At 47.1% G+C, this 23,333-nt stretch overlaps 1 protein-coding gene across 1 annotated transcript in view; it reads left to right on the top strand.

The window, feature by feature from the left end:
- The first annotated feature begins 2,515 nt into the window (after positions 1-2,515).
- LOC137413698 (uncharacterized) overlaps positions 2,516-23,333 on the top strand; it is an 85,928-nt gene continuing 65,110 nt past the window's right edge. The window contains exons 1-3 of the mRNA XM_078782243.1: positions 2,516-2,644; positions 10,882-10,979; positions 11,123-11,391. Coding sequence (XP_078638369.1) covers positions 10,942-10,979; positions 11,123-11,391 — 307 coding nt within the window. The 5' untranslated portion in view covers positions 2,516-2,644; positions 10,882-10,941. The remainder of the gene's footprint in view (positions 2,645-10,881; positions 10,980-11,122; positions 11,392-23,333) is intronic.

The raw sequence follows: 23,333 nt of genomic DNA, 5'->3' as shown, positions 1-23,333 counted from the left end.
CTGACTTATTTCCAGTTGTTACTGGAGCTTGGCAGGGTGTGTACTGGCTCCCAAACTCTTCAGTGCTTGTATGGACTGGATTATGGGGAGTATGTCGGAGAGGTCAGGCTGTGGTGCATCGTTTGGGAGTGTCAAGATCTATGACCTTGATATCACAGATGATGCATTCATCTTTGTGGAGACGTTGGATATTCAGGCACTGAATGTAGCTAATGCAGGCAATGCTGACGGTGTAGCTAATGCAGGCAGTGATGAGGGTGCAGCGAGTGCAGGCAGTGCTGAGGGTGTAGCAAGTGCAGGCAGTGCTGAGGGTGTAGCGAGTGCAGGCAGTGTTGAGGGTGTAGTGCGTGCAGGCAGTTATGAGGGTGTAGCGAGTGCAGGCAGTGGGGCCCTCCAGGCACTGAATGAGGAGGCGGAGCTGCTGGGATTATGGATTTCCTGGGTCAAAACCAAAATCCAGGCTTTGAATGACATCTTGGATGCTGCTGTCTTGTCTGTGCCTCGCTACACGCTCAGCACTGCCTGCACTCGCTACACCCTCAGCACTGCTTGCACTCGCTACACCCTCAGCACTGCCTGCACTCGCTACACCCTCAGCATCGATACTCGCTACAGGAGGGAATGTGCTCAGGAGGGAGGATGGGCAACGTGCTCAGGAGGGAGGATGGGGGACGTGCTCAGGATGTAGCGATTGGGGGTGGAAGAGGGTGCTCTGGCAGGTCTTTGATATGAATGGAGTTGGCAGGAGGAGATTGTTACACCAACATTGAGGTGGAAGGAGTAGTTGGGTGGATATGTGACAAAATATCAGAAAGATGTTCACCTCTGGTAGGAAACATAAAAATTGGTATATAAGGGTTTTAAGATATGCTCAATTGAAATAGATGTGGAGACATTTGATAGGATCAACGTAACGTTCTCAAAAATGAGGTTTTGGGGGACGGGGTGTTTTTGCATTTTTTGCCAATTTCGTGCTATTCGTGGGAGGAGGGTTCTTGGCCTGCCATCTTATTGTGGCTTCAATGATCATTTAGCAGCATACATTACTGGAATGGGTATATAAATACCTCTAATATGGTGTATTACTTATCACATTGTGTTAGATATCTCACTCTACATGGACTCTCAACCATAACTGCTGGCATCAACTGCACTGCGAAATGAGAAAAATTTCGATTTCTTTAAATGTGCCACAATTTAATAAATTTCAAAATACACCTGCATGTATATTTCTTCCAATCCTTGCTAAATGGAATAACAGTCCCAAATAAGTAATATAGACAGTGTTTCTCTGGGAACATGTGATGTTATGTGCTATGCTACTGGTAGTCGAAAATTGCAAAAAGACGTACTTTTTTTCTCTTTTTGGAAGTTAGATGTGTGGGCAGTAATATACGTATGTATTCTGTTCAGAAAGTTGACAACAGACAGATATGGAAAGACTTCTTTAATTCACAAAAAGATGTAATATGCAACATAAGCATGAAATTTGGTAACAAACATACAGAGCCCTTGATCGCCTACATTTACCCACAATGTCAGTTTCTTGTTAATTTTCTAAATGCTTGAATATACCCCATGGCTGCTCAAACATAGGCAACAATGTATGACAGGGGAATTTTAAGATACCAATTACTCTGTTACGCAAGTTATCGATATTTAGAAATACACCAGAAATAAAGCCAACCAGCTGAATTTCATAGAACCAGACAAAATAAAGTCTATGGTTAAACAGTCCACAAGTGCACCTCCATAAGTTATATGTCAAGGACAATGTTAATTAATAAATAAAAAATTACATTATTTGTTCATAACAAATGTACATGTTGTGTTATGTTATGATTGTGTGTTCTTTAATAGACGGACATATCTATTATTGTATATATAACACAATGGACATGTAAATAAGATGTAAACCTCTAATAAGAACATTCTCAACCAATTCTCTGACATCATCAAAAATTTGTACCACGTTGAATGGCTGTCAAATGTAAAATGTCAAAAAAGTCAAATGTCTCCACATCTATTTCAATTCAGCATACCTTAAAACCCTTACATACCAATTTTTATGCTTCCTGCCAGAGGTGAACATCTTTTTCACATATCCGCCCAACTAGAGGGGTGGATCGGGGTTACGAGAGAGGTGGGAAGTCCAGAGAGGATGTATGTGATCGAGGTGTGAAGAGTAAAAGATGTGTGCAATAATTTGGGCCATTGAAGTAGTATTTTTAGTATCCACCACTTATAGCAAAGGATAACATAATATTTCCACTTATTGTTGCCACAAATAATGTTATCAGGTTACAACCTGATCGTACAACAATACAACGACAATTCCATGAACACGTGGTGGTTAAAATGCAGTGACGTTCCTCCAATGAAAATGTTTTTGAATGCAAACAGAAAAAATATTAAAATGCGTTAAAAACTTTCAACTCCAAATGAACGTGAGAGGTAAGGGTGTGGAAATAGTGCAGGAGGGAAAACAAGTCTAACTGGCTCATATACGTCACACCCGACACGTTGCTTCAGCAGATATTACATACTATACTGTACTTGCTAATACGTACTCTACTTGGGTGGCGGACGGCTTGGGGATCTGGTTGCATCTTATCTCCCGTACACACACTTCACCTGTTGAGAGGTAGGTTCACCTGGACATTTGCCTTTCTCTTTTTGCAATGACGTCATCTCTGCACTATTAAACGACGGGCTTCTCTCGTTCATTCGAAATTCCTTCATCTCTCCGGGGATCTCGGTCGAAAGTGTCCGTCATGGCACTGGCGAATGTGGGGAACGACCTCCCGCCATTGTCGTGGATACTCGAGCAGTTTTCTTACAAGACTGAAGATTTAAAGCTTATTTTATTTACTTTACTTTTATTTTCATGAACATGATGCAATCAAGGATATGTCTGTTCCATCCTGACACACGTTGCAATGATAGGTTTACGTGGCAAAGTCTCAGGTTGAGGAACGAAAAAGTGGGATCCTCTATTTATTACATACTTAAATAGAATATGCTATATCCCTGATCCTCCCACCCCTCCAATTACATCACATGATACTTCCCTGTTGGCTGGGTGTTGGCTTAGCGGTTAGGGTGCCAGCTTGGGATCCTAGGATCCTGGGTTCGAATCCCGGTCGATCCCCGAATTAACACCAGGGGGTTGACTCAGCCTGTCATCCTTCCGAGATCGGTAAATTGAGTACCAGCTTGCTGGGATGAATGAACCCGGTGTGTACCCCGGTTTAGAATAGGTACACTGTATCCCTGCGCATCGCAAGAGGCGACTAAGGGTTGGCGTCAGGAAGGGCATCCGGGCATAAAAACATTGCCTCAAACAGGGAACCATGATTGTCATGGGGCCTGCAAGGCTAACCCCCGCTCTAGCGGGGAAAATGGCCTCAAAACGATCATTCATTCATTCATTCATACTTCCCTCCCTTTTCTCTTATTCTCTCCTCCAACCCCCCCTAAACTTATTTCCTTGTTTTCCATACTCCTTCCTTCCTTCCCATGGCGTCATTTCTCCTATTATCCTCCCTCCTCTTTCTTTTTGGAATTCAGATTATTTTTTTCAATTTAACCCTTTCATGCTCCACACATAGATCATAGATAATTATCTAAAACCAGGAGTGTTAATAATGTATATGTATGTTATTACATAACATGGAAATTATCCTGTAATCATATGGGCCACAGATGAAACTAGAGCAACACTTTGTAGAGAGCATACCTCCGCCAGGCGGAACGGTTTACGTTTTGTATCCTTCTGATAAGCCAGATCTGGATTCGGACCTAAACCAAAACCTAATCGGCTTGTTCTTGTCACCTGAACATCTCATCCACCAAATTTTGTCCGAATCCAGCCATAACCTTTTGATATGTCGTATGCTATATAACGTTTTTGGCCCTATCTCTCAATGGTGAAGAATCGCTTTTGACAATTATCGGATCCGTATCTTCACCAAAATCTAATCATTTCGTCCTTGTCACACACCCAACCTCTCTACCAAATTTCGTTCGAATCCGTCTGCAACTTTTTTGGAGATCCTGCTCACAGACAAACAGACAGTGGTGAAAACATAACCTCTGTCCACCTTCGGTGGCAGACATAATCAATGGGGCCTTCTACTGTCAATATGTTGAGCAATAAGAGTGTTTTATCTTGTAATTGTCTTGATTTCTAGAAGGTTGTTATTCAAGTTTCCTTGGAACATGCAAAATCCGAAAAGGATCCCACCTTACCTTTATTCATTTTTTATGAATAATTTTGGAAACAAATCGATTAAACAGGGATGACTCCAGTTCTCTGCCCACATGGACCATCTTATAACCACCCATCCTCTCTTTTCCTCATATGCGGTGATTTCAACTGTGACAATGCCAGTTGGTTGAATGGCTTGGTGTTGGTACCTTTTCAACCAGCCATGGCATTGCAGCAAAGGTCTTCTGTGAGTCTCACCCAATCAGTGAACCTTCTGACCTGGACCCAATGTCACGCCCTCTTATAGACTTGGTAATGACAAATTTTCTTACTGTCTCCTGTTACTATTTTGCTCCAATAGGGTAATCTGATCATGTGCTTATGAGAGTCAACATCTCTCCGGCTATTGTCACAGAGCTGCCTCATCACCATATCATCGGCAGACCACTTAAGCTGACTGACAGGGATTGTAAGCTGCCCTATCATGTCATGACTCGCTTCATTTCCACCTCTCCTGGTATTAATACTGCCCTGGAGTTCTTACACACAAGCTTGCTTTCCCTTATGTACAGATCTATACCATCTCATCTACAGTTATCATACCGAGCTTCTCGCCCCTGGTAGACAGAATTATGTGGTGAGGCAGTTGCTTTCAAAAAACTTACCTTCTCTTCCTGGAGGACAAATCTAACTGAAGGCAACCGAAGATCATTCCACAAAACCCAGAACAAGTGAGTGTCCACTCTGAGGAAAACCAGAAAACAACATCGGTCCAACCTCAAGGCTCACTTCTCAAACTTGTCTCCCTCTGCTAAAAACATGTGACTCCTTGTGAAATCATTCTCTGGAGTATGCTCCCCTTCCATCCCTTCCCTCACTTCAAATGGCACCACAGCCGACTCCACTTGTCTGACAAACTCAGAGCCAAAGAATACCAGAGCTCGGCGAACTTAACAATCGGCGCCATGTTGTTACTTAACTGTTCACATAAGGGTAGCGTTAATTACGTGCTATTGGAATGTAACTATGAGACCTTTAAGATCGCTTAGACCTTTTTACAGACCTTTGACTTTAGACCCTCAGACCCAAAACATTTTGACCCTTAGACGCTCAGAGCTTTACCCTTAGACCCTTATTGAAAGACCCCTTCAGACCGATTAACCCCTCAATACCCTCAATACTGTTAGACACTACAACATTTAACTCTTATGACCCTTAAGACACCTTAGAGCTTAGACCCTCAAGACTCCATTAGACCCTTAAGACGCTTTAGACCCTCAAGATCCCTTAAAACACTTTAGACCTTCAAGACTTTAGGCATCCTCAAGACCCCTGTAAAAGGGAATCTAAAAGGGAATATATTGTTGCGGACGCGGTTAAAGATGTTATTTTACCGAGCGGTTGGTATTACCGCGACCGAACAGTTATTCCCCGATTAGAACCCGATTCCACCCAAACGTTGGCCGGATCGCACCGCGGCTGCTCAATGAGGGAAAAGACTAATACGACGAATGCAAAGAGGAAGACGAAGGCAAAGAAAGGTTTGGAAATACTACTAATTTTATTTACTATTTACACACATAAGCAAAAAGAAAGCAGTCACGTTTATTTACAGCACATAAGACGCAGGTGACACAGTGAAAATACTAGCTTACCTACAGTCTTAATTAACCCAGGACAGAACAAACAAAAGACAGACTCACGCGGGGAATGATGACAGGAATCGCAGGAGGTGGATGGCTGGAGGTGAATGCTTGGTGGAGCCAACGCGGAGCTTGGTGGAGCTTTGGTGGAGGTGAACTCTTGGTGGAGGTGAACGCTTGGTGGAGCCAACGCAGAGCTTGGTGGAGGTGAACGCTTGGTGGAACCAACGCGGAGCTTGGTGGAGGTGAACGCTTGGTGGAGCCAACGCGGCTGGTGGGGGGTTGGTGTGACGGGTTCTCTCTCCTTCCCTCACAAGCTTCAGGACTCTTTCTCTCTCTCTTTCTTAGTCCCACCCAGTCCAACAACTTCCTATCTTGCTTAGTCCAACTCAAGGCCTTTCTGTCTTCTGATCTCCTCCCTCCTCGACTCTCTCCGGGGGCCTCTGCCTCGGGTTATATAAGCCCCACCCTTGACCCTTTGCGAACCTCCCCAAAACGTTCTCTCTCCGCCCTCTAAAGCCAACCCCTCGTTCTGGGTTGGTCGGCAAGGGCTGGTTCACTCCTCCCCTCTATGACGAGGTGGGGACCCGCCTTTCTTCCCCAACCCTGCCTCGTGGTCAATGGCGGATGAAGGGAAAACCGCCCAAAATGCAGTTGGCAATTGACGAAAAGGGGGAATGGAGGTTTTGGGAATGGGAATGAAGGGAATCTATCTCTTTCACTTGGTGCAATGGAGTACTTCTATTAATGGGAGACACAGCCTTACCCTAAAACACAGAATAAGATATAACTATCGAACAGGGGTATTCTATGATTGGCTGACGTGTATGCTTGTGGACTAATTATGGGACGCCCTTTTGACCTTTACACAGCTCCGGAGGCAGGAGGCGCAGAATAACCAATAATAATAATAATAAAGCACACAATCAAAAAAAACAGTCCTTATATCCGCAACAATATATATATATATATCTATATATATATGTATATATATATATATATATATATATATATATATATATATATACATACACACACACTAGCCGAAAGCACCTGGCGTTGCCCGGGTTCTTTTTGAATGAATTTAATACTATAATTCAGCTTTTACTCGCGGCCGTAGAAGATTGACTACTATAATTCAGCTCAGCTTTTAATTGTGAAATGGGCCCAGCTCGGCCGAAACGGCCTCGACCAGCCTCGCCAACTAGTCTATAACCTTCCCGGGGACCGTCCCAACATTTTTAGTTCTTTTTGAATGAATTTACCACTATAATTCAGCTTTTACTCGCGGCCGTAGACAATTGACTACTATAATTCAGCTCAGCTTTTAATTGCGAAATGGGCCCAGCCCATCCGAGGTGGGCCTCAACTGGCCTCGCCACCTAGCCTATAACCATCCCGGGGCCCGTCCCAACATTTTTGGTTCTTTTTGAATGCATTTACTACCATAATTCAGCTTTTACTCGCGGCCGTAGAAGATTGACTACTGTAATTCAGCTCAGCTTGTAATTGCGAAATTGGCCCGACCCGGCCGAGGTGGGCCTCGACCGGCCTCGCCATCTAGCCTAAAACCGTCCAGGGGCCCATCCCGACATTTTTTGTATTGGAGGTTTCCTCCTATTCTTCACCGTTCAGGAGATTAGCTTGCGCAGACAAACAAACAAACAAAAACTTTCTTTTATATACATATATATATATGTATATATATATATATACGTATATATATATATATATATATATATATATATATATATATATATATATATATATATATATATATATATATATATATATATATATATATATATATATATATATATATATATATATATAGATATATATATATATATAGATATATATATAGATACAGTGGGGAGAACAAGTATTTGATACACTGCCGATTTTGCAGGTTTTCCCACTTACAAAGCACGTAAAGGTCTGTAATTTTTATCATAGGTACACTTCAACTGTGGAAGACGGAATCTAAAACAAAAATCCTGAAAATCACATTGTATGATTTTTAAGTAATTAATTTGCATTTTATTGCATGAAATAAGTATTTGATCACCTACCAACCAGTAAGAATTCCGGCTCTCACAGACCTGTTAGTTTTTTCTTTAAGAAGCCCTCCCATTCTCCACTCATTACCTGTATTAACTGCACCTGTTTGAACTCGTTATCTGCATAAAAGACGTCTCCAGACCGTCTCCGACCACAAAGACCGCAAAGACCGACCGCAAAGCCGTCTCCAGACCTGTCCACACTCAATCAGACTCCAACCTCTCCACAATGGGCAAGACCAGAGAGCTGTCTAAGGACATCAGGGACAAATTTGTAGACTTGCACAAGGCTGGGATGGGCTACAGGACAATAGGCAAGCAGCTTGGTGAGAAGGCAACAACTGTTGGCGCAATTATTAGAAAATGGAAGAAGTTCAAGATGACAGTCAATCTCCCTCGGTCTGGGGCTCCATGCAAGATCTCACCTCGTGGAGCCTCAATGATCATGAGAAAGGTGAGGGATCAGCCCAGAACTACACGGCAGGACCTGGTCAATGACCTGAAGAGAGCTGGGACCACAGTATCAAAGAAAACCATAAGTAACACACTACGCCGTCATGGATTAAAATCCTGCAGCGCACGCAAGGTCCCTCTGCTCAAGCCAGCGCATGTCCAGGCCCGTCTGAAGTTTGCCAATGACCATCTGGATGATCCAGAGGAGGAATGGGAGAAGGTCATGTGGTCTGATGAGACCAAAATAGAGCTTTTTGGTTTAAACTCCACTCGCCGTGTTTGGAGGAAGAAGAAGGATGAGTACAACCCCAAGAACACCATCCCAACCGTGAAGCATGGAGGTGGAAACATCATTCTTTGGGGATGCTTTTCTGCAAAGGGGACAGGACGACTGCACCGTATTGAGGGGAGGATGGATGGGGCCATGTATCGCGAGATCTTGGCCAACAATCTCCTTCCCTCAATAAGAGCATTGAAGATGGGGCGTGGCTGGGTCTTCCAGCATGACAACGACCCGAAACACACAGCCAGGGCAACTAAGGAGTGGCTCCGTACGAAGCATCTCAAGGTCCTGGAGTGGCCTAGCCAGTCTCCAGACCTGAACCCAATAGAAAATCTTTGGAGGGAGCTGAAAGTCTGTGTTGCGCAGCGACAGCCCCGAAACCTGAAGGATCTGGTGAAGATCTGTATGGAGGAGTGGGCCAAAATCCCTGCTGCAGTGTGTGCAAACCTGGTTAAGAACTACAGGAAACGTCTGATCTCTGTAATTGCAAACAAAGGTTTCTGTACCAAATATTAAGTTCTGTTTTTCTGATGTATCAAATACTTATTTCATGCAATAAAATGCAAATTAATTACTTAAAAATCATACAATGTGAGTTTCAGGATTTTTGTTTTAGATTCCGTCTTCCACAGTTGAAGTGTACCTATGATAAAAATTACAGACCTTGTCGTGCTTTGTAAGTGGGAAAACCTGCAAAATCGGCAGTGTATCAAATACTTGTTCTCCCCACTGTATATATATATATATATTCTCACTCACTCACTCTCTCTCACTCTCTCAATCTCTCTCACCATTTTAGTTATTTACTTATTATTTGTCCTGATTCTACTTAGCTCGTTTTAACAGTGACAGAATTATTCTCATCTCTGCACACACAAACTAGAACGCCACTCAGTAGAGCGCATACTCCCGCAGTGGGTGCCCGCTGCTGAGCCCTATCTTCCAATGGTAAAAAATCCTTCAAAAAATTCCTCGATCCGGAATAATATCCTGAGCTTCACCAAAAACTAATCAATTCTTCCTTATCCCAAGGGCAATCATCCCACCAACTTTCATCCAAATCCATTCAGAACTTTTCCAGATATCTCGTTCACGAACGTACGCACACACACGGACGGACACGATCGAATGCATTACTCCCTGGCGGGAATAACAAGTCATTGTTAGCTCTCCATTCCATGAGACAAACTTTTACTTTACCATATTATTTTCCTCCTTTCTGGATTATGAGGATAAAGATGCATCTTCCTTCCTCTGCCTGATCGATTGGAACTGCCTCATGTTGTACAGCCCGCCATCTTTTACACCCCAAAACCGACTTCAGAATGAAAAATTATAATGATGACGATATGTAAATATGACAGAGTTCACACAGATGCACGCTTCACCCGGCAAATATGCATAACAAGATGGCACCTTGCAGTCATGTGATCACATATCCTCCAATCACGATTGTTTTCGCTCAAACCGAGTTCGCTGAACTCTGCTATTCTATGGGCAAACCCTCCCACCAACTTCCGAAACAAACCATTTAAAAAGGTTAAGTCACTCAAACATTTGGGCCTCACAATCAACCATGATATTTCTTGGGAAGACCATATTTCCAATATGACCTCCAAAGCCAGCTGCTAACTGGGCATCCTTTGTCGTGCAAAGTCTTTCCTTCGCCAATCTGAACTTTTGACAACTTACAAGGCCTTCGTAAGATTGGTGGAGTGATGCTCTCCCCTTTGGGCTGGCGCACCTGCCTCACATCTTGCCCTTCTTGATTCTGTGGAAAGTAAGGCCCTCAAAATCATTGGGATATTTTGTGATGAATCAGAGGGTCTCCAGCATAGAAAATGAACCAGGAGATGACATTTGTTCATATGATACCTTATTTGTATGTATCAGTACAGTTTTACAACTCTCTAAGACAAAACTGTGCAAAGCTGAAATACGACGTGACGCAAAATCACTATATTGCAGCCAGGGTGTACAGTACCCCACTTCAAGACCAAATTGTGGAAAATAGAGTCCAAGTACATTTTTGTCAGAAATGGATTTTTGAATTCTACAGATATTTCTACCCTAGAAACAACTTTAAGTTAATAAAACTGAAATAAAACCCCACGAGCTCTGGGACTAAGATGTCTGCAAGGCACACAGTCTGACAGTAACCTTCTTCTTGTTAAACTCCCAAAATCCAGGCTCACTGCTCACGTCCACTCTTTTGTTCCTCTTTTCTCTCAGCTGTGGAACGGACTTCCCCAGTCTGTTCAGTCCCATTTTTCCCTCAGTGTTTCACGATTGATGTTCACCACTACCTCAGGTCATCCCTATCCATACAGGTGATATCTTCTACCCCAAATTATATCTACTTGGTGATGATGCACTAAATGTAATTGACAACGTTATTTCTTAAAGTAAAACCAAATAAATGTTTTTCATGAATTGTTTTTTGATGTGAAAAGGATGTCGCACATGTGTTCAGTCTCCACCCCAGGAATGCAAAGAGAGACAGGATGGTCAAAGGTGTCCGCAAGCCACCAGCACTGTGCTACGTGGCATTGGGACTCTGCACCATCACCAACATTGTGTTCCTCGTGCGCCTGTGGGGAATGGCAACCGTTGCAACTGAGGTGAACATAAGGAGCAAACAGTCGTACAAGCAGGATCGAGGATCACTGGTTGGGATGGAGCACCATGTTGTGGAAGACCGCATGGGTCATATGGAGGAGCGGCTGGAAATCATCCTTCGTGGTGTGTTGGGGGAGATGGAAGTTTGAGTACACGTTAATAAGCATGAATATAAAATAAGCTTGGAGGCAAGTGTGTGTACCTCTAGACTATGAGGTCTAGGCCACCTGCCGGCCCCAGTCATCAATTTCTTAAATATGCAAATACACACCCAAAATTTGCACACCTCTCTTCCAGACTCGATCCTTCCCTTCCAAGTCTTCCCACATTCCCCTACCCTCGTTTAATTCTCTCCATCCCTACCTCTTATTCCTAATGTGCACGTATTAAATAGATGACATCTAATCTATTTGCTGAGCAATTTCACTGGAATCTCCTTGCTTAGTATTGCCGCAAGGGTGAGTATGCAATGGGTTTTAACACTTGTGTTTTGTATGATAAGAATGTTGAAGTATGGACTTGAGTCACCTGAGTCCTGAGTTCTCACCGAGGTCCATAAACCCTATCATTCTGATTCTGATGTATTGGTCGGGCTATTGTGGGCTTGACCTCCTGATGCCACAGTGGCTCTCGGAATACAAGCGTGTGCATCTCCACTTATAAAAAATAATTTAATTCACCAATTATAATTCCCCACTTTAAGTGAGAGGTTATTTTTTGTACCCACAAAGAGATTGACCTGGGAGAGAGGGTCTACATAAGCATAAGAATGTTAACCATAAAACAGGCAAATTTTGCTCTTATCCTTTTGAGATGAAGGGGCCAAGCTTGTTTGTTTTTACCCTTGGCTTGTGCATTTAAAGCCATGATGACATTGTGGTTTTCCTTGGTGTTTGAGTGTTTTCATATCACTTGCAATAGAATGGTGGGGCTTCTCGCCATGATGGTATACACCTACCTCAACCCCTCATGACAAATACGTTTGCGGCGCAGGTTCTCAGTACATTCCATTACCTAGGGATAAGTTCTCTCTTTTGCACTAAACTACCAACACCACATCTGCCAGGATACCATTCAGAATTCTCCCCCCTCCCTCCCCTACCCCCCCCCCCCCTCCACCCCAATGCAATGAACTTCCACCTTTTGGAAATTGAGCTTTAACACTTTGGACTCGCATCAAATATGGAAATCTGTGTATTCTATATAATATCACATTGTTCAAAAGTGATATCTTATAATTAACGCTTTAACACTCTTGAGATAATGCTATGCAAATATCGACATTTATATTGCAGATGTATCATTCGAAGGGAATATCGACGAGTTCTTGTTTATCAGGGGAATTATGGTGTTACTCTTGGGTGCTGTGATACACAAGAATATCCCTTTCAAATAATATTGTGATGCTTTTCTGTTTGTTATCGGTGGACAAGGGTTGGTGTTTTTGTTGTTGTTGTTGTATAGCCCCAGACAGTTCTCTCAAACAAGCCCACGGCGCGGAGACAGCTGATCAATCTAGCAGGAGCGACCCAGAGATCCCTCACATTCAGCATGGTGTACCCCAACTTCACAAATTCAGGGTCATGACAGTTAGAGAGAGAGAGAGAGAGAGAGAGAGAGAGAGAGAGAGACAAGAGGGAAAGGGCCGGTCCATGGGGACTGATGGGCACTCTGACTGGACGGCGCTTCCCTGACGAATCTGGGCAGCAGGGAAGAATGGGGAAGATTTGGCCCCCGACTTGCATTGGTGGCACAACCACCGCAAATGTGGACGAATCTTGGACGGATTCGGATGAAACTTGGACAAATTGAGTGTGTGACCAGGACAAATTGATTCGTTTATGGTGAAGATCCAGATCAGACCTATCAGTGGGAAACAAAACGTAAACTGTTCAGCCTGGTGGGGAACGAGGGTGAGGTTGGGGGGGGGGGGGGGAGGGAGAGGGGTTGACTCTCTACCAGGTGCAGTGCTAGTTTTGCCTTTTTTATTGTTCCAAGAAAGTATGTAGTTGTCAATAAAAAAGTGAGTTAGAAAGGTTTTCTTGATGAAAATTGAGAACAGTTCGAAGGCCTGTATTGGACTGCAGAGCAGTCTTAACATTATACTATGATAGTCAGTTTTAACAGCTAAAAGCAATTTGCACGAGGTATCAGGAAAAACACAGTGACCTATCCAGTATCTCAAGCCACCTGAGCTGCCATTTTCACTCTTGTTTTATTTTATTTAGTTACAAGAATGAGGCTCATGGAAGAGCAATGTGATGGAGAGGAGAAAATGACAGTAGGGCAGTGGGGTAATTTTTGGGCATAATAAGTAAGGGAATGAATAAAGAAGAAACTAGAACGGCACTCGCTAAAGCACATACCTCCGCCAGGTTGAACATTTTACGTTTTGTATCCCACCGAGCAGCTGGATATGCATCCCGACCTCAGCCAAAATCTAATCGCCACCTTCGTCTCACTGAACCAAGTCATCCACCAAGTTTCGTTCAAATCCGCCCATAACTTTTTGTGATATCCTACTCACAGACAGATAAACAGACAGATAGGGATAAAACATAACCTCCATCGACCTTTGGTGGCGAAGGTAAACACGATGGAAGGAAACAGAAACCTTCCATGTAAGACGGTTGGTTTAGGAAGGGTTAACAGGGCTAATAAATATTGTGAGCAAGGATAGAGGATGATGAGATGGTGGTGCACTGCATGCTTGAAGTCCTGGAGGGAAGAGTGAGACAGAACAGCCTCTGGAAGGTGGTTCCATAGACGAGAGGTGGAAGGAATAAAAGAGTTGAGGTGTGCAGTCAGCCTGGAATTTGGAAGTTTAACCAAGAGTGGTGAATGGAAGGATGCGTGCATGAATCCTGGAGTTTCTGTGATGGGTCAGAGGGCTGAAAGAACAGTGGGGGTTAGACTAGAGGAGAGAAGGTGTGAAAAACTTAGTCCACCAACGTACCTGTGATGAGAGCAACAGGCCTTATGCTTTGAGTCGAGAGTCGAGTTACCAGGACAGAATAGAAACTGATGATCAGAGATCAGGCATTTTGGAAACAGGAAAAGTCAACATCAACAACAATTCTGGATTTCATGATTTTGCATAGGATAGGAAGTAAGCTCATTGATCTGTACTTAATAGCATCTGTTTTTTTCACCCATATTATGGATGGGAGTGATGGCTGTTTTCCAAGCAAACAGGACAGGCTAAAGAGAACAGACACAGGATAAGTGAAAACAGCTCAGTAGGATTTGAGAGCACATGCACTGACATCATCTAGGTCCTTCACCTGGTCTTCAAGTCAAGGCTGGTCAGTACTATTTTCACTACTTTCTCGGGTGAAAAAAATCACAATGTGCAGGAAGCAGCTGGTACGATTGGGTCAGGTGGGGACAAATATCAGGGATTGGTTAGTTATTCGAGTTCAGTGCATCTTTGTGCCTCATGTATAACTGGACAGTACTAGTAGAGTGCATAGTCTCACCTCGCACGCTCATTCTGAACAAAAATACCATCATCAACCGAACACGCTTCTATTATAGCCCACTGCTATTATGGCAAATATACCCGTATCATCCATGCACCCTATTATGTCACATACATTCCCATTGTCCATTGCCTTATTGGCTATTGATTCATTATGAGGATATTTAACGACCACTTTTTTCTCATTAAGGCTAAATGCGTCAATCAAAAAAATTCTAAGTATACAGTCACGTGAAAAAGTAAGTACACCCCATGTAAAGTTTTGAATTTTTCAACATATTTCAACATACAGCTATTTGATCTTAATTTCAACAATATTGATAGATAAAGGTGATATTGTGGCGGACACGAAAGCACTGACGCGGTGACATCACCCCGCACACCAAGTGGGGATGGGCGACGCCAGGGAGAGAGGCGTGGCCTCACGATATACGCGGAGCGCGGAGCCCTGAGCGGTTGAGTGCTGCAGTTTGAGTACTTTTAATAAAGACTCTTTTATGAACCGCGTTGTCCGCTTGCTCTTTGCGTAAGCATTAGCGTGCGCAGCATCGCGCTTTATATGGTGACCTCGACGTTGGATCTGCCGTAGCGATCCTTCCGAACACGACGCCATGGCAATGGCGATTAAACTTCCCGAATTTTGGGAGGCCCAGGCCGAGGTCTGGTTCGTTCAAGCCGAAGCCCAGTTTCAGCTTCGGCGCCTCACCAACGACGACCTGCGCTACTGCCATGTCGTCGCCTCCCTCGGGCCCAGCACGGCCGCTCGAGTTGTGTCCGTCCTTCGCCACCCACCGGACGGCCACAAGTACGAGACACTCAAGCGGCTACTCCTAGCCACGTTCGGCCTCACAGACGACGCACGTGCCGACCGCCTCCTGGATCTCCCCGAGCTCGGTGAGACACGCCCGTCGGTCCGAATGGACCATATGCTGTCCCTGTTGGGCGACGAGGCCCCCGGTTCGCTATTCCGGGCGCTTTTCCGGCGCCAACTTCCAGCGCAGGTTCGCCTCGCGTTGGCCGGGACCGAGCGAACGGAGCCCCGAGCATTGGCAGCCGAGGCGGACAGGTACTTCGCCGCTTCGGACACGCGGGCGAGCGTCGGCGTGGCCGTCACGGCCCTCGACGCTGATGTTCAGCAGCATGTTCCACAGCATCCGCTTCTACAGCACGCTGATGTTCAGCAGCATGCTGATACGCGCCTCGTGAGCGCCGCCACGCCCCGCCCACCGCCGCGGCGAAAACCGCCACCGTGGGGAAACCCGCCAACTCCACCGGCCTGGCGGAGCCAGCCGCGCTCCTCCAGCCCCACCACCTGGTGCTGGTTCCACGCCAAGTTCGGCCACGAAGCTCGGCGGTGTCATCCGCCGTGCTCCTTCAACGGGTCGGGAAACGCCCGGGCCGGCGCTCAATAGTGGCGATGAGCGCCGGCCGTTCGAGCAGCCTGCTGTTCATAACGGACACCTTCTCCGGGCGCCGTTACCTGTGCGACACGGGAGCGCAGGTGAGTGTTATTCCCGCCGGCACGTCAGACAAGCACGCCGCGGGTGGGGGCCCCGCGCTGCTTGCCGCGAACGGGACGCCCATCCGTACCTACGGAAAACGCTGCCTCTCTCTGCGGTTTGGAGGGCAGGTTTTCCGATGGACGTTCGTCACCGCCGACGTGCCCATGGCACTGCTTGGCGCGGACTTCCTGTGCACTAATGGGCTCCTGGTCGACGTCAAGCGCAGACGGCTTGTCCAGGCCGAGACGTTCAGCTCGCTCGCTTGTGCGTTGCCCAGCTCAACGAGCAGCTTGCCAAGCGGCTTGCCGAACGATTCGGTTCCGGCCACGTTGGGCTGTACGCTTCCGGCAGCGGACGCATTCACCCGCCTCCTCGCCGGCTTCCCGGCCCTCACGCGGCCCACCTTCTCGGCGGGGGCCGTCAAGCACGGGGTGGCCCATCACATCCCCACCGTCGGGCCACCGGTCTACGCCCGGGCACGCTGCCTCGAGCCGACGAAGCTGGCAGTGGCAAAAGCGGAGTTCGTTACCCTGGAGCGACTCGGCATCGTGCGGCGCTCAGAGAGCGCTTGGGCGTCGCCGCTGCACATCGTGCCGAAGCCCGGCAGGGGATGGCGACCGTGCGGGGACTATCGCCGTCTCAATGACGCCACGACTCCCGACCGCTACCCCGTCCCCCACATTCAGGACTTTTCCGCCTGTTTGGCGGGCAGGTCCTTCTTCTCGAAGGTGGACCTCATACGCGGCTACCATCAGGTCCCCGTCAGGCCGGAGGACGTCCCGAAGACGGCGGTCATCACGCCATTCGGACTCTTCGAGTTCCTGCGCATGCCCTTCGGTCTGAAGAATGCGGCTCAGGCGTTCCAGCGACTGATGGACAGCGTCCTGCGCGACTTGGATTTTGTCTTTGTCTACCTGGACGATATCCTCGTCGCCAGCGCGTCCCGCGAAGAGCACCTACGCCACCTCCGCACGCTCTTCGAACGCCTGGGCCAGCATGGCCTAATTGTGAACCCCGCAAAGTGCCGGTTCGGCGCCGCCACAATCGATTTTCTGGGGCACCGTGTCACCAGGCACGGAGCCGTCCCCCTGCCGGCCAAGGTGGAGGCGGTGAAGGGGTTTCCATGCCCCCGCACGATCAGAGGGCTGCAGGAGTTCCTGGGCATGGTGAACTTTTACCATCGGTTCCTGCCCCGTATCGCCCAGCTCCTGCGCCCCCTGCACGAAGCTCTCCGAGGTAAGCCGGGCAAAGGCGACGTTACCTGGACCGAGCAGATGGACACGGCGTTCACGGGCGCGAAGCTCGCCTTGGCTAACGCCACCATGCTCGCGCACCCGGCGCCCGATGCACCGATCGCCCTCACCACCGACGCCTCGGACTACGCGGTGGGCGCGGTGCACGAGCAATGGGTGCGTGGAGCTTGGCAACCGCTGGCGTTCTTTAGCCGGCAGCTTCGCCCGCCCGAACGCCGTTACAGTACCTTCGACCGCGAGTTGCTCGGGCTTCACTTGGCGGTCAGGCACTTCCGCCATCTGCTCGAGGGCCGTGCGTTCACGGCCTTCGTCGACCACAAGCCGCTGATCTTCGCGATGGGCAAGGTCACCGAGCCGTGGTCGGCCCGGCAGCAGCGTCACCTCTCGGCCGTGTCCGAGTACACGACGGACATCCGGCACGTCGCGGGGAAGGACAACCCGGTGGCGGATTGCCTTTCCCGGGCCGTCGCCCACGCAGTCCACCTCGGCATCGACTATGCCCGGATGGCAGTGGACCAGGCCGCTGACCCCGACGTCCAGGCCTTGCGGACCGCCGTCACGGGCCAACGTGTCACCGAGGTGCCGTTCGACGGCGCAGGCGCGGCCCTCTTGTGCGACGTCTCCCTCGGGCGTCCTCGCCCCATCGTGCCCGCGGGCTGGCACCGCCAGGTGTTTGACGCCATCCACGGCCTGTCTCACCCGGGCGCGAGGGCCTCCCAAAGGTTGATCGCCGACAAGTTCGTCTGGCATGGCCTCCGGAAGGCCGTCCGCGGCTGGGCCAGGACGTGCCTCGCGTGCCAGCGCGCCAAGGTGCACCGGCACACCCAGGCCCCGTTGGCCCCGTTCACGGTGCCGGAACGCCGGTTTGACCACGTCCACGTGGACCTGGTGGGACCTCTGCCCCCCTCGCGGGGTTTCACCCACGTCCTCACCATGGTGGACTGCACCACCCGGTGGCCGGAGGCCGTGCCCTTGGCGTCGACGACGGCGGCGGATGTCGCGCAGGCTTTCATCGCCACCTGGGTCGCCCGGTTCGGCGCCCCCTCAGACATCTCGTCCGACCGCGGCCCCCAGTTCACCTCGGAGCTCTGGGGGGCGGTCGCGCAGGGGCTCGGGGTCCGGCTGCACCGAACCACGGCATACCACCCCCAGGCTAACGGCCTGTGTGAGCGATTTCACCGCTCATTGAAGGCCGCGCTCCGGGCCACCCTCCGCGATGGTGGTTGGGTCGACAGGCTCCCCTGGGTCCTGCTGGGCCTCCGGACGGCACCCAAGGAGGACCTGCGCGCATCCGCGGCGGAGTTGGTCTTCGGGCAACCGCTGCGGGTGCCGGGCGAGTTCCTCCCCGACTCCACGGCACCATGGTCCGCGGCACAGCAGCGCTCCGCTCTGCAAGAGACCGCCCAGAGGTTCGCCCCGGTGCCAACGGCATGCCACGGGCACCCACCGACGCACGTCGCCCCGGAGCTTCGCACGGCGGAGTACGTCTTTGTCCGCCACGATGCCCACCGGACACCACTGCGGCCCCCGTACGACGGGCCTTTCCGCGTGCTGGAGACCGGGGCGAAGCACTTCACCCTGGACATCGGCGGTACTCCTGACCGCGTTTCTGTAGACCGCCTCAAGCCGGCCCACCTCGACGTGGACCATCCACCGCCAGTGGCCCGACCCCCGCGTCGGGGCCGCCCCCCTGTGGGCGGACCCCCGGCACCGCCCAGCCCCGCCGCCACGCCGCCCCCCGGTCCTGCTGCCGGAGGCATCCCAGACGCCGCCAGTCGCCAGGGGGCGCTTCGGCCGGGTCATCAAACTGACCCTTCAGGTGCGCGGGGATTCTGGGGGGGCGCGTGTGGCGGACACGAAAGCACTGACGCGGTGACATCACACCAAGTGGGGATGGGCGACGCCAGGGAGAGAGGCGTGGCCTCACGATATACGCGGAGCGCGGAGCCCTGAGCGGTTGAGTGCTGCAGTTTGAGTACTTTTAATAAAGACTCTTTTATGAACCGCGTTGTCCGCTTGCTCTTTGCGTAAGCATTAGCGTGCGCAGCATCGCGCTTTAATATAATATAACAAATATCATGAAACATTTGGTGTTGGACTCGCGGCCAGGGTGCCAGCTTAGGATCCTAGGATCCTGGGCTCGAATCCCGGTCAATCGCTGAATTAACGCCAGGGGGGTTGAATTAACGCCAGGGGGGTTGGGACCTTCTGTGAATCTTGCAATGTGTTTTTGTGAATTGTAACGTGCTCTCCTTGGTTTCATAAGGGTTATTGTTTTCTTGCTGTGTATTTCTTTGTAGACAGAAAGTGTTATCCTCCTCGGGAATCGAGGCCTGTTCATCCTTCCGAGGTCGGCTAATTGAGTACCAGCTTGCTGGTAATTCCCTGCTTGTCGTTAAAGGCGGCAAAAAGGGTTGGCGTCAGGAAGGGCATCCGGCCGTAAAACATTGCTTCAAAAAGGGGACCAAAAAACAACAACAACCATGGTTCCCGAAAAAGGCCAACCCCTGCTTTGCGGGGAAAAATGGCCTCTAAAGGTGGTTATTTATATATTTATATATTTACATTTTGTAGTCCATTGTATAATTCAAATAAACATAAATGCAAATTTTGCATGTGGGAAAAGTAAGTACACCCCTACATTTATCACTACTTCAGATACCTAAAATTAGAATCAGGTGCACCAGCTCAGGTGCAAATGATTAGAACATCGTTAGAGAGGATCTTGGAGAAACCTGTCTTATTTAAACCTCAGACATTTCGTTTGGTTTGCTCTTTGTTGTTGAAGTGTGCGGCGTAACCATGCCTAGATCCAAAGAGCTCTCTGAGGCCTTCAGAAAGAAGGTGTTTGTCTAATAGAAAGATGCCTACAAGTATGGGAAGGGATTTAAAAAGATCTCCAAACAATTTGAAATCAATCATTCGACTGTCCAGAAGATCATCTACAAGTGGAGAAGTTTCCAAACAACTGCCAACTTGTTCAGGCCAGGCCACCCCAGCAATTTCAGCCCGAGAGCAGACCGCAAGATGCTGAAAGAAGTCTCTAAGATCCCCAGAATGTGGTCACGGGACCTCCTGGTAGCTCGTGCCACTGTTGATGTCAAAGTGCACGAGTCTACCATAAGAAAGAGGCTGCACAAATTTGATCTACATGGGAGGTGTGCCAGGAGGAAACCTTTGCTGTCCAGAAAGAACATCAGGGCAAGACTAAAGTTTGCCAATGAACACCGAGGCAAAGACCAGCACTTCTGGAACAATGTGCTCTGGACAGATGAGTCAAAGGTAGAGCTACTTGGCCACAGTACCAGAAGACATGTTTGGCGAAAACCAAAGACAGCATTTGACCACAAGAACCTGATACCAACTGTAAAGCATGGTGGTGGAAATATTATGGTTTGGGGCAGCTTTGCTGCATCAGGGCCTGGGCAGCTCACCATCATAGAATCCACTATGAATTCTTCATTGTACCAGAGGGTCCTTGAGGATAATGTGAGGCCATCTGTCGGAAAGTTGAAGCTCAACCGAAGGTGGACCTTGCAACTTGACAATGACCCTAAACATACCAGTAAATCCACCAAGGAATGGCTGAAAAGAAAGAAATGGAGGGTTCTGGAATGGCCAAGTCAAAGCCCGGATCTAAATCCCATCGAGATGTTGTGGGGGGATTTGAAACGAGCTGTGCATGCAATTATGCATGCTGTGCAACAAATTTTTTGTTGAATAAATTATTGCAAAGTCAATTTTTCATTGTTTTTTGTTCAATTAGATCACCTTTATCTATAGATACTGTTTAAATGAAGATCAAATATTGACATGTCCACATATGTTAAAAAGATTTTAAAAACATTTCATGGGGTGTACTTACTTTTTCCACATGCGAAATTTGCATTTATGTTTATTTAAATTATACAATGGACTACAAAATGTAAATGTTTCTTGATATTTGTTGTATTATATCACCGTTATCTATCAATATTGTTGAAATGAAGATCAATAGCTGTATGTTGAAATATGTTGAAAAAGTCAAAACTTTACATGGGGTGTCCTTACTTTTTTACGTAACTATATTCCCCATTGCGAGTCAAACATATGTATGAAGTTTCGCATCGATCTGTTAAGCGGTTCTGGAGAAGAAGATTTTTTAAAACGTTTTTATTTTCAATTCAATATTATATCCAGACCACATGACCCATTATATCATAAATTTAAATCTTCACTCACATTGGGTCGTTGATCAGATATACGGAGTTTCAGATTTTTCGGATGAGGATTTTTATTCAACCATTTATGGTTGGAATACAATTTCACCAACGACATCATCATTATCACCCTGCATACCCCAAGGGGAGTTAATGACGTATGCCAAGTTTCAAACTTTTTCGTTGAGCACTTTTGGAGAAAAAGACGTCAATTTTTTTTCCTTCAATTCAACATTGCTGCCACACCATGTGACCAATGATGACACATTTATCATTAAAATATTCTCCATGGGGAGGCCCTCATATGTTTAAATTTTCACATCAATCAGACAAGCGGTTGCACAGAAAAACATTTTTCAAGTGAAAATACATAGACGTGGACACACACACACACACACACACACACACACACACACACACACACACACACACACACACACACACACACACGCATTTCAGTACTCACATCCCCTTTGAGGCAAGACTAAAAATTAGTGTATTAACTCATTACAATGTCTATCAATATAAGGATGCATTAAGTATGGATAAGAATGCTTTAATATAATCTGAAAGATAAATTCCTTCATCAGAAATATGTAATAAAATAATTATTAGCACAAATTAAATCTTTGGATTAATTTACATATATTTATATCCCACTTGTAAACTTGTATGGGAAAAACATAGGTGTTTCAGTGTTAAAAGATGACAGGCTGTTGGGCTGCTAGAATGTTGTTATGCTTTTTTTTTGGTACTTTTGCTTCATTCAGCATCAATGTTTATTTAGTGGGCGTACAAAGTCAGTGTAAAGCTTAAGTCGAATCCCAATGGATTACCAAGCAATCGTGTGAAAAATCGTAATGGATTCATTGGCGTAAATATAAAATATTTTCGATTCATTATCGCTTGAGTATAAAATTAGAATAAATAAAACAAGAAGACGTCGTGCAGAGCAATTTAGATGAAAATCTTTTCGATGAAAATTGATGATTTTGGAAATTTGACCTTGAGTTGACCTTTGACCTTTTGACCTCACAAATAGTTGTTCTCCCTATTTAGTGACTCAATATGCAAATACTGTTCAATTTTCAAGTCAATTGGATGAAAAATGGGGATTTTAGAAATTAGACCTCAGATGACTTTTGACCTCAAAATCAATAGGCTTCTCACTTGTGACGACCTCTACGACTTGGTGAAGTTTCTTGACGATTGGTTTGGGATTGTGACCTGTAGGTGAGTGACAAACAAACAGACAGACAAACAGACAGAATAACAAATGCAACCGACCAATATACTTATATACTGTACTTGAAAAATCTTCGATTTTGCAAGTAATAAATAGCCCCGAGTGGGCTTAATGTCATCCCTTGATGTTGTCATTCAGACCTCTGCTGATTTTGGGGGAACTAGCTGAAAGGCCTCTTCACCCCCTCTGGGAGGCCCTCCTGATAGGAAATAGTAAAATATAAGACTGGGAGATCCTGCGGACCATCAAGTAGAAGAGCTATGTCATGTTTCAGAGCAATCGGTTGGTAAATGAGGGACGAGTACAGGATCCGAAAGTTGGGGTCGTAACAACCCCCCACCCCCGAGGGCGCCAATGATCTTAAATTGAAAAATTGAAGCCCGA

Source organism: Myxine glutinosa, chromosome 7, assembly GCF_964187855.1.
Source record: "Myxine glutinosa chromosome 7, kmMyxGlut1.1, whole genome shotgun sequence".
Lineage (NCBI taxonomy): Eukaryota > Metazoa > Chordata > Myxini > Myxiniformes > Myxinidae > Myxine > Myxine glutinosa.
This window is presented reverse-complemented; position numbering and strand designations above follow the sequence as displayed.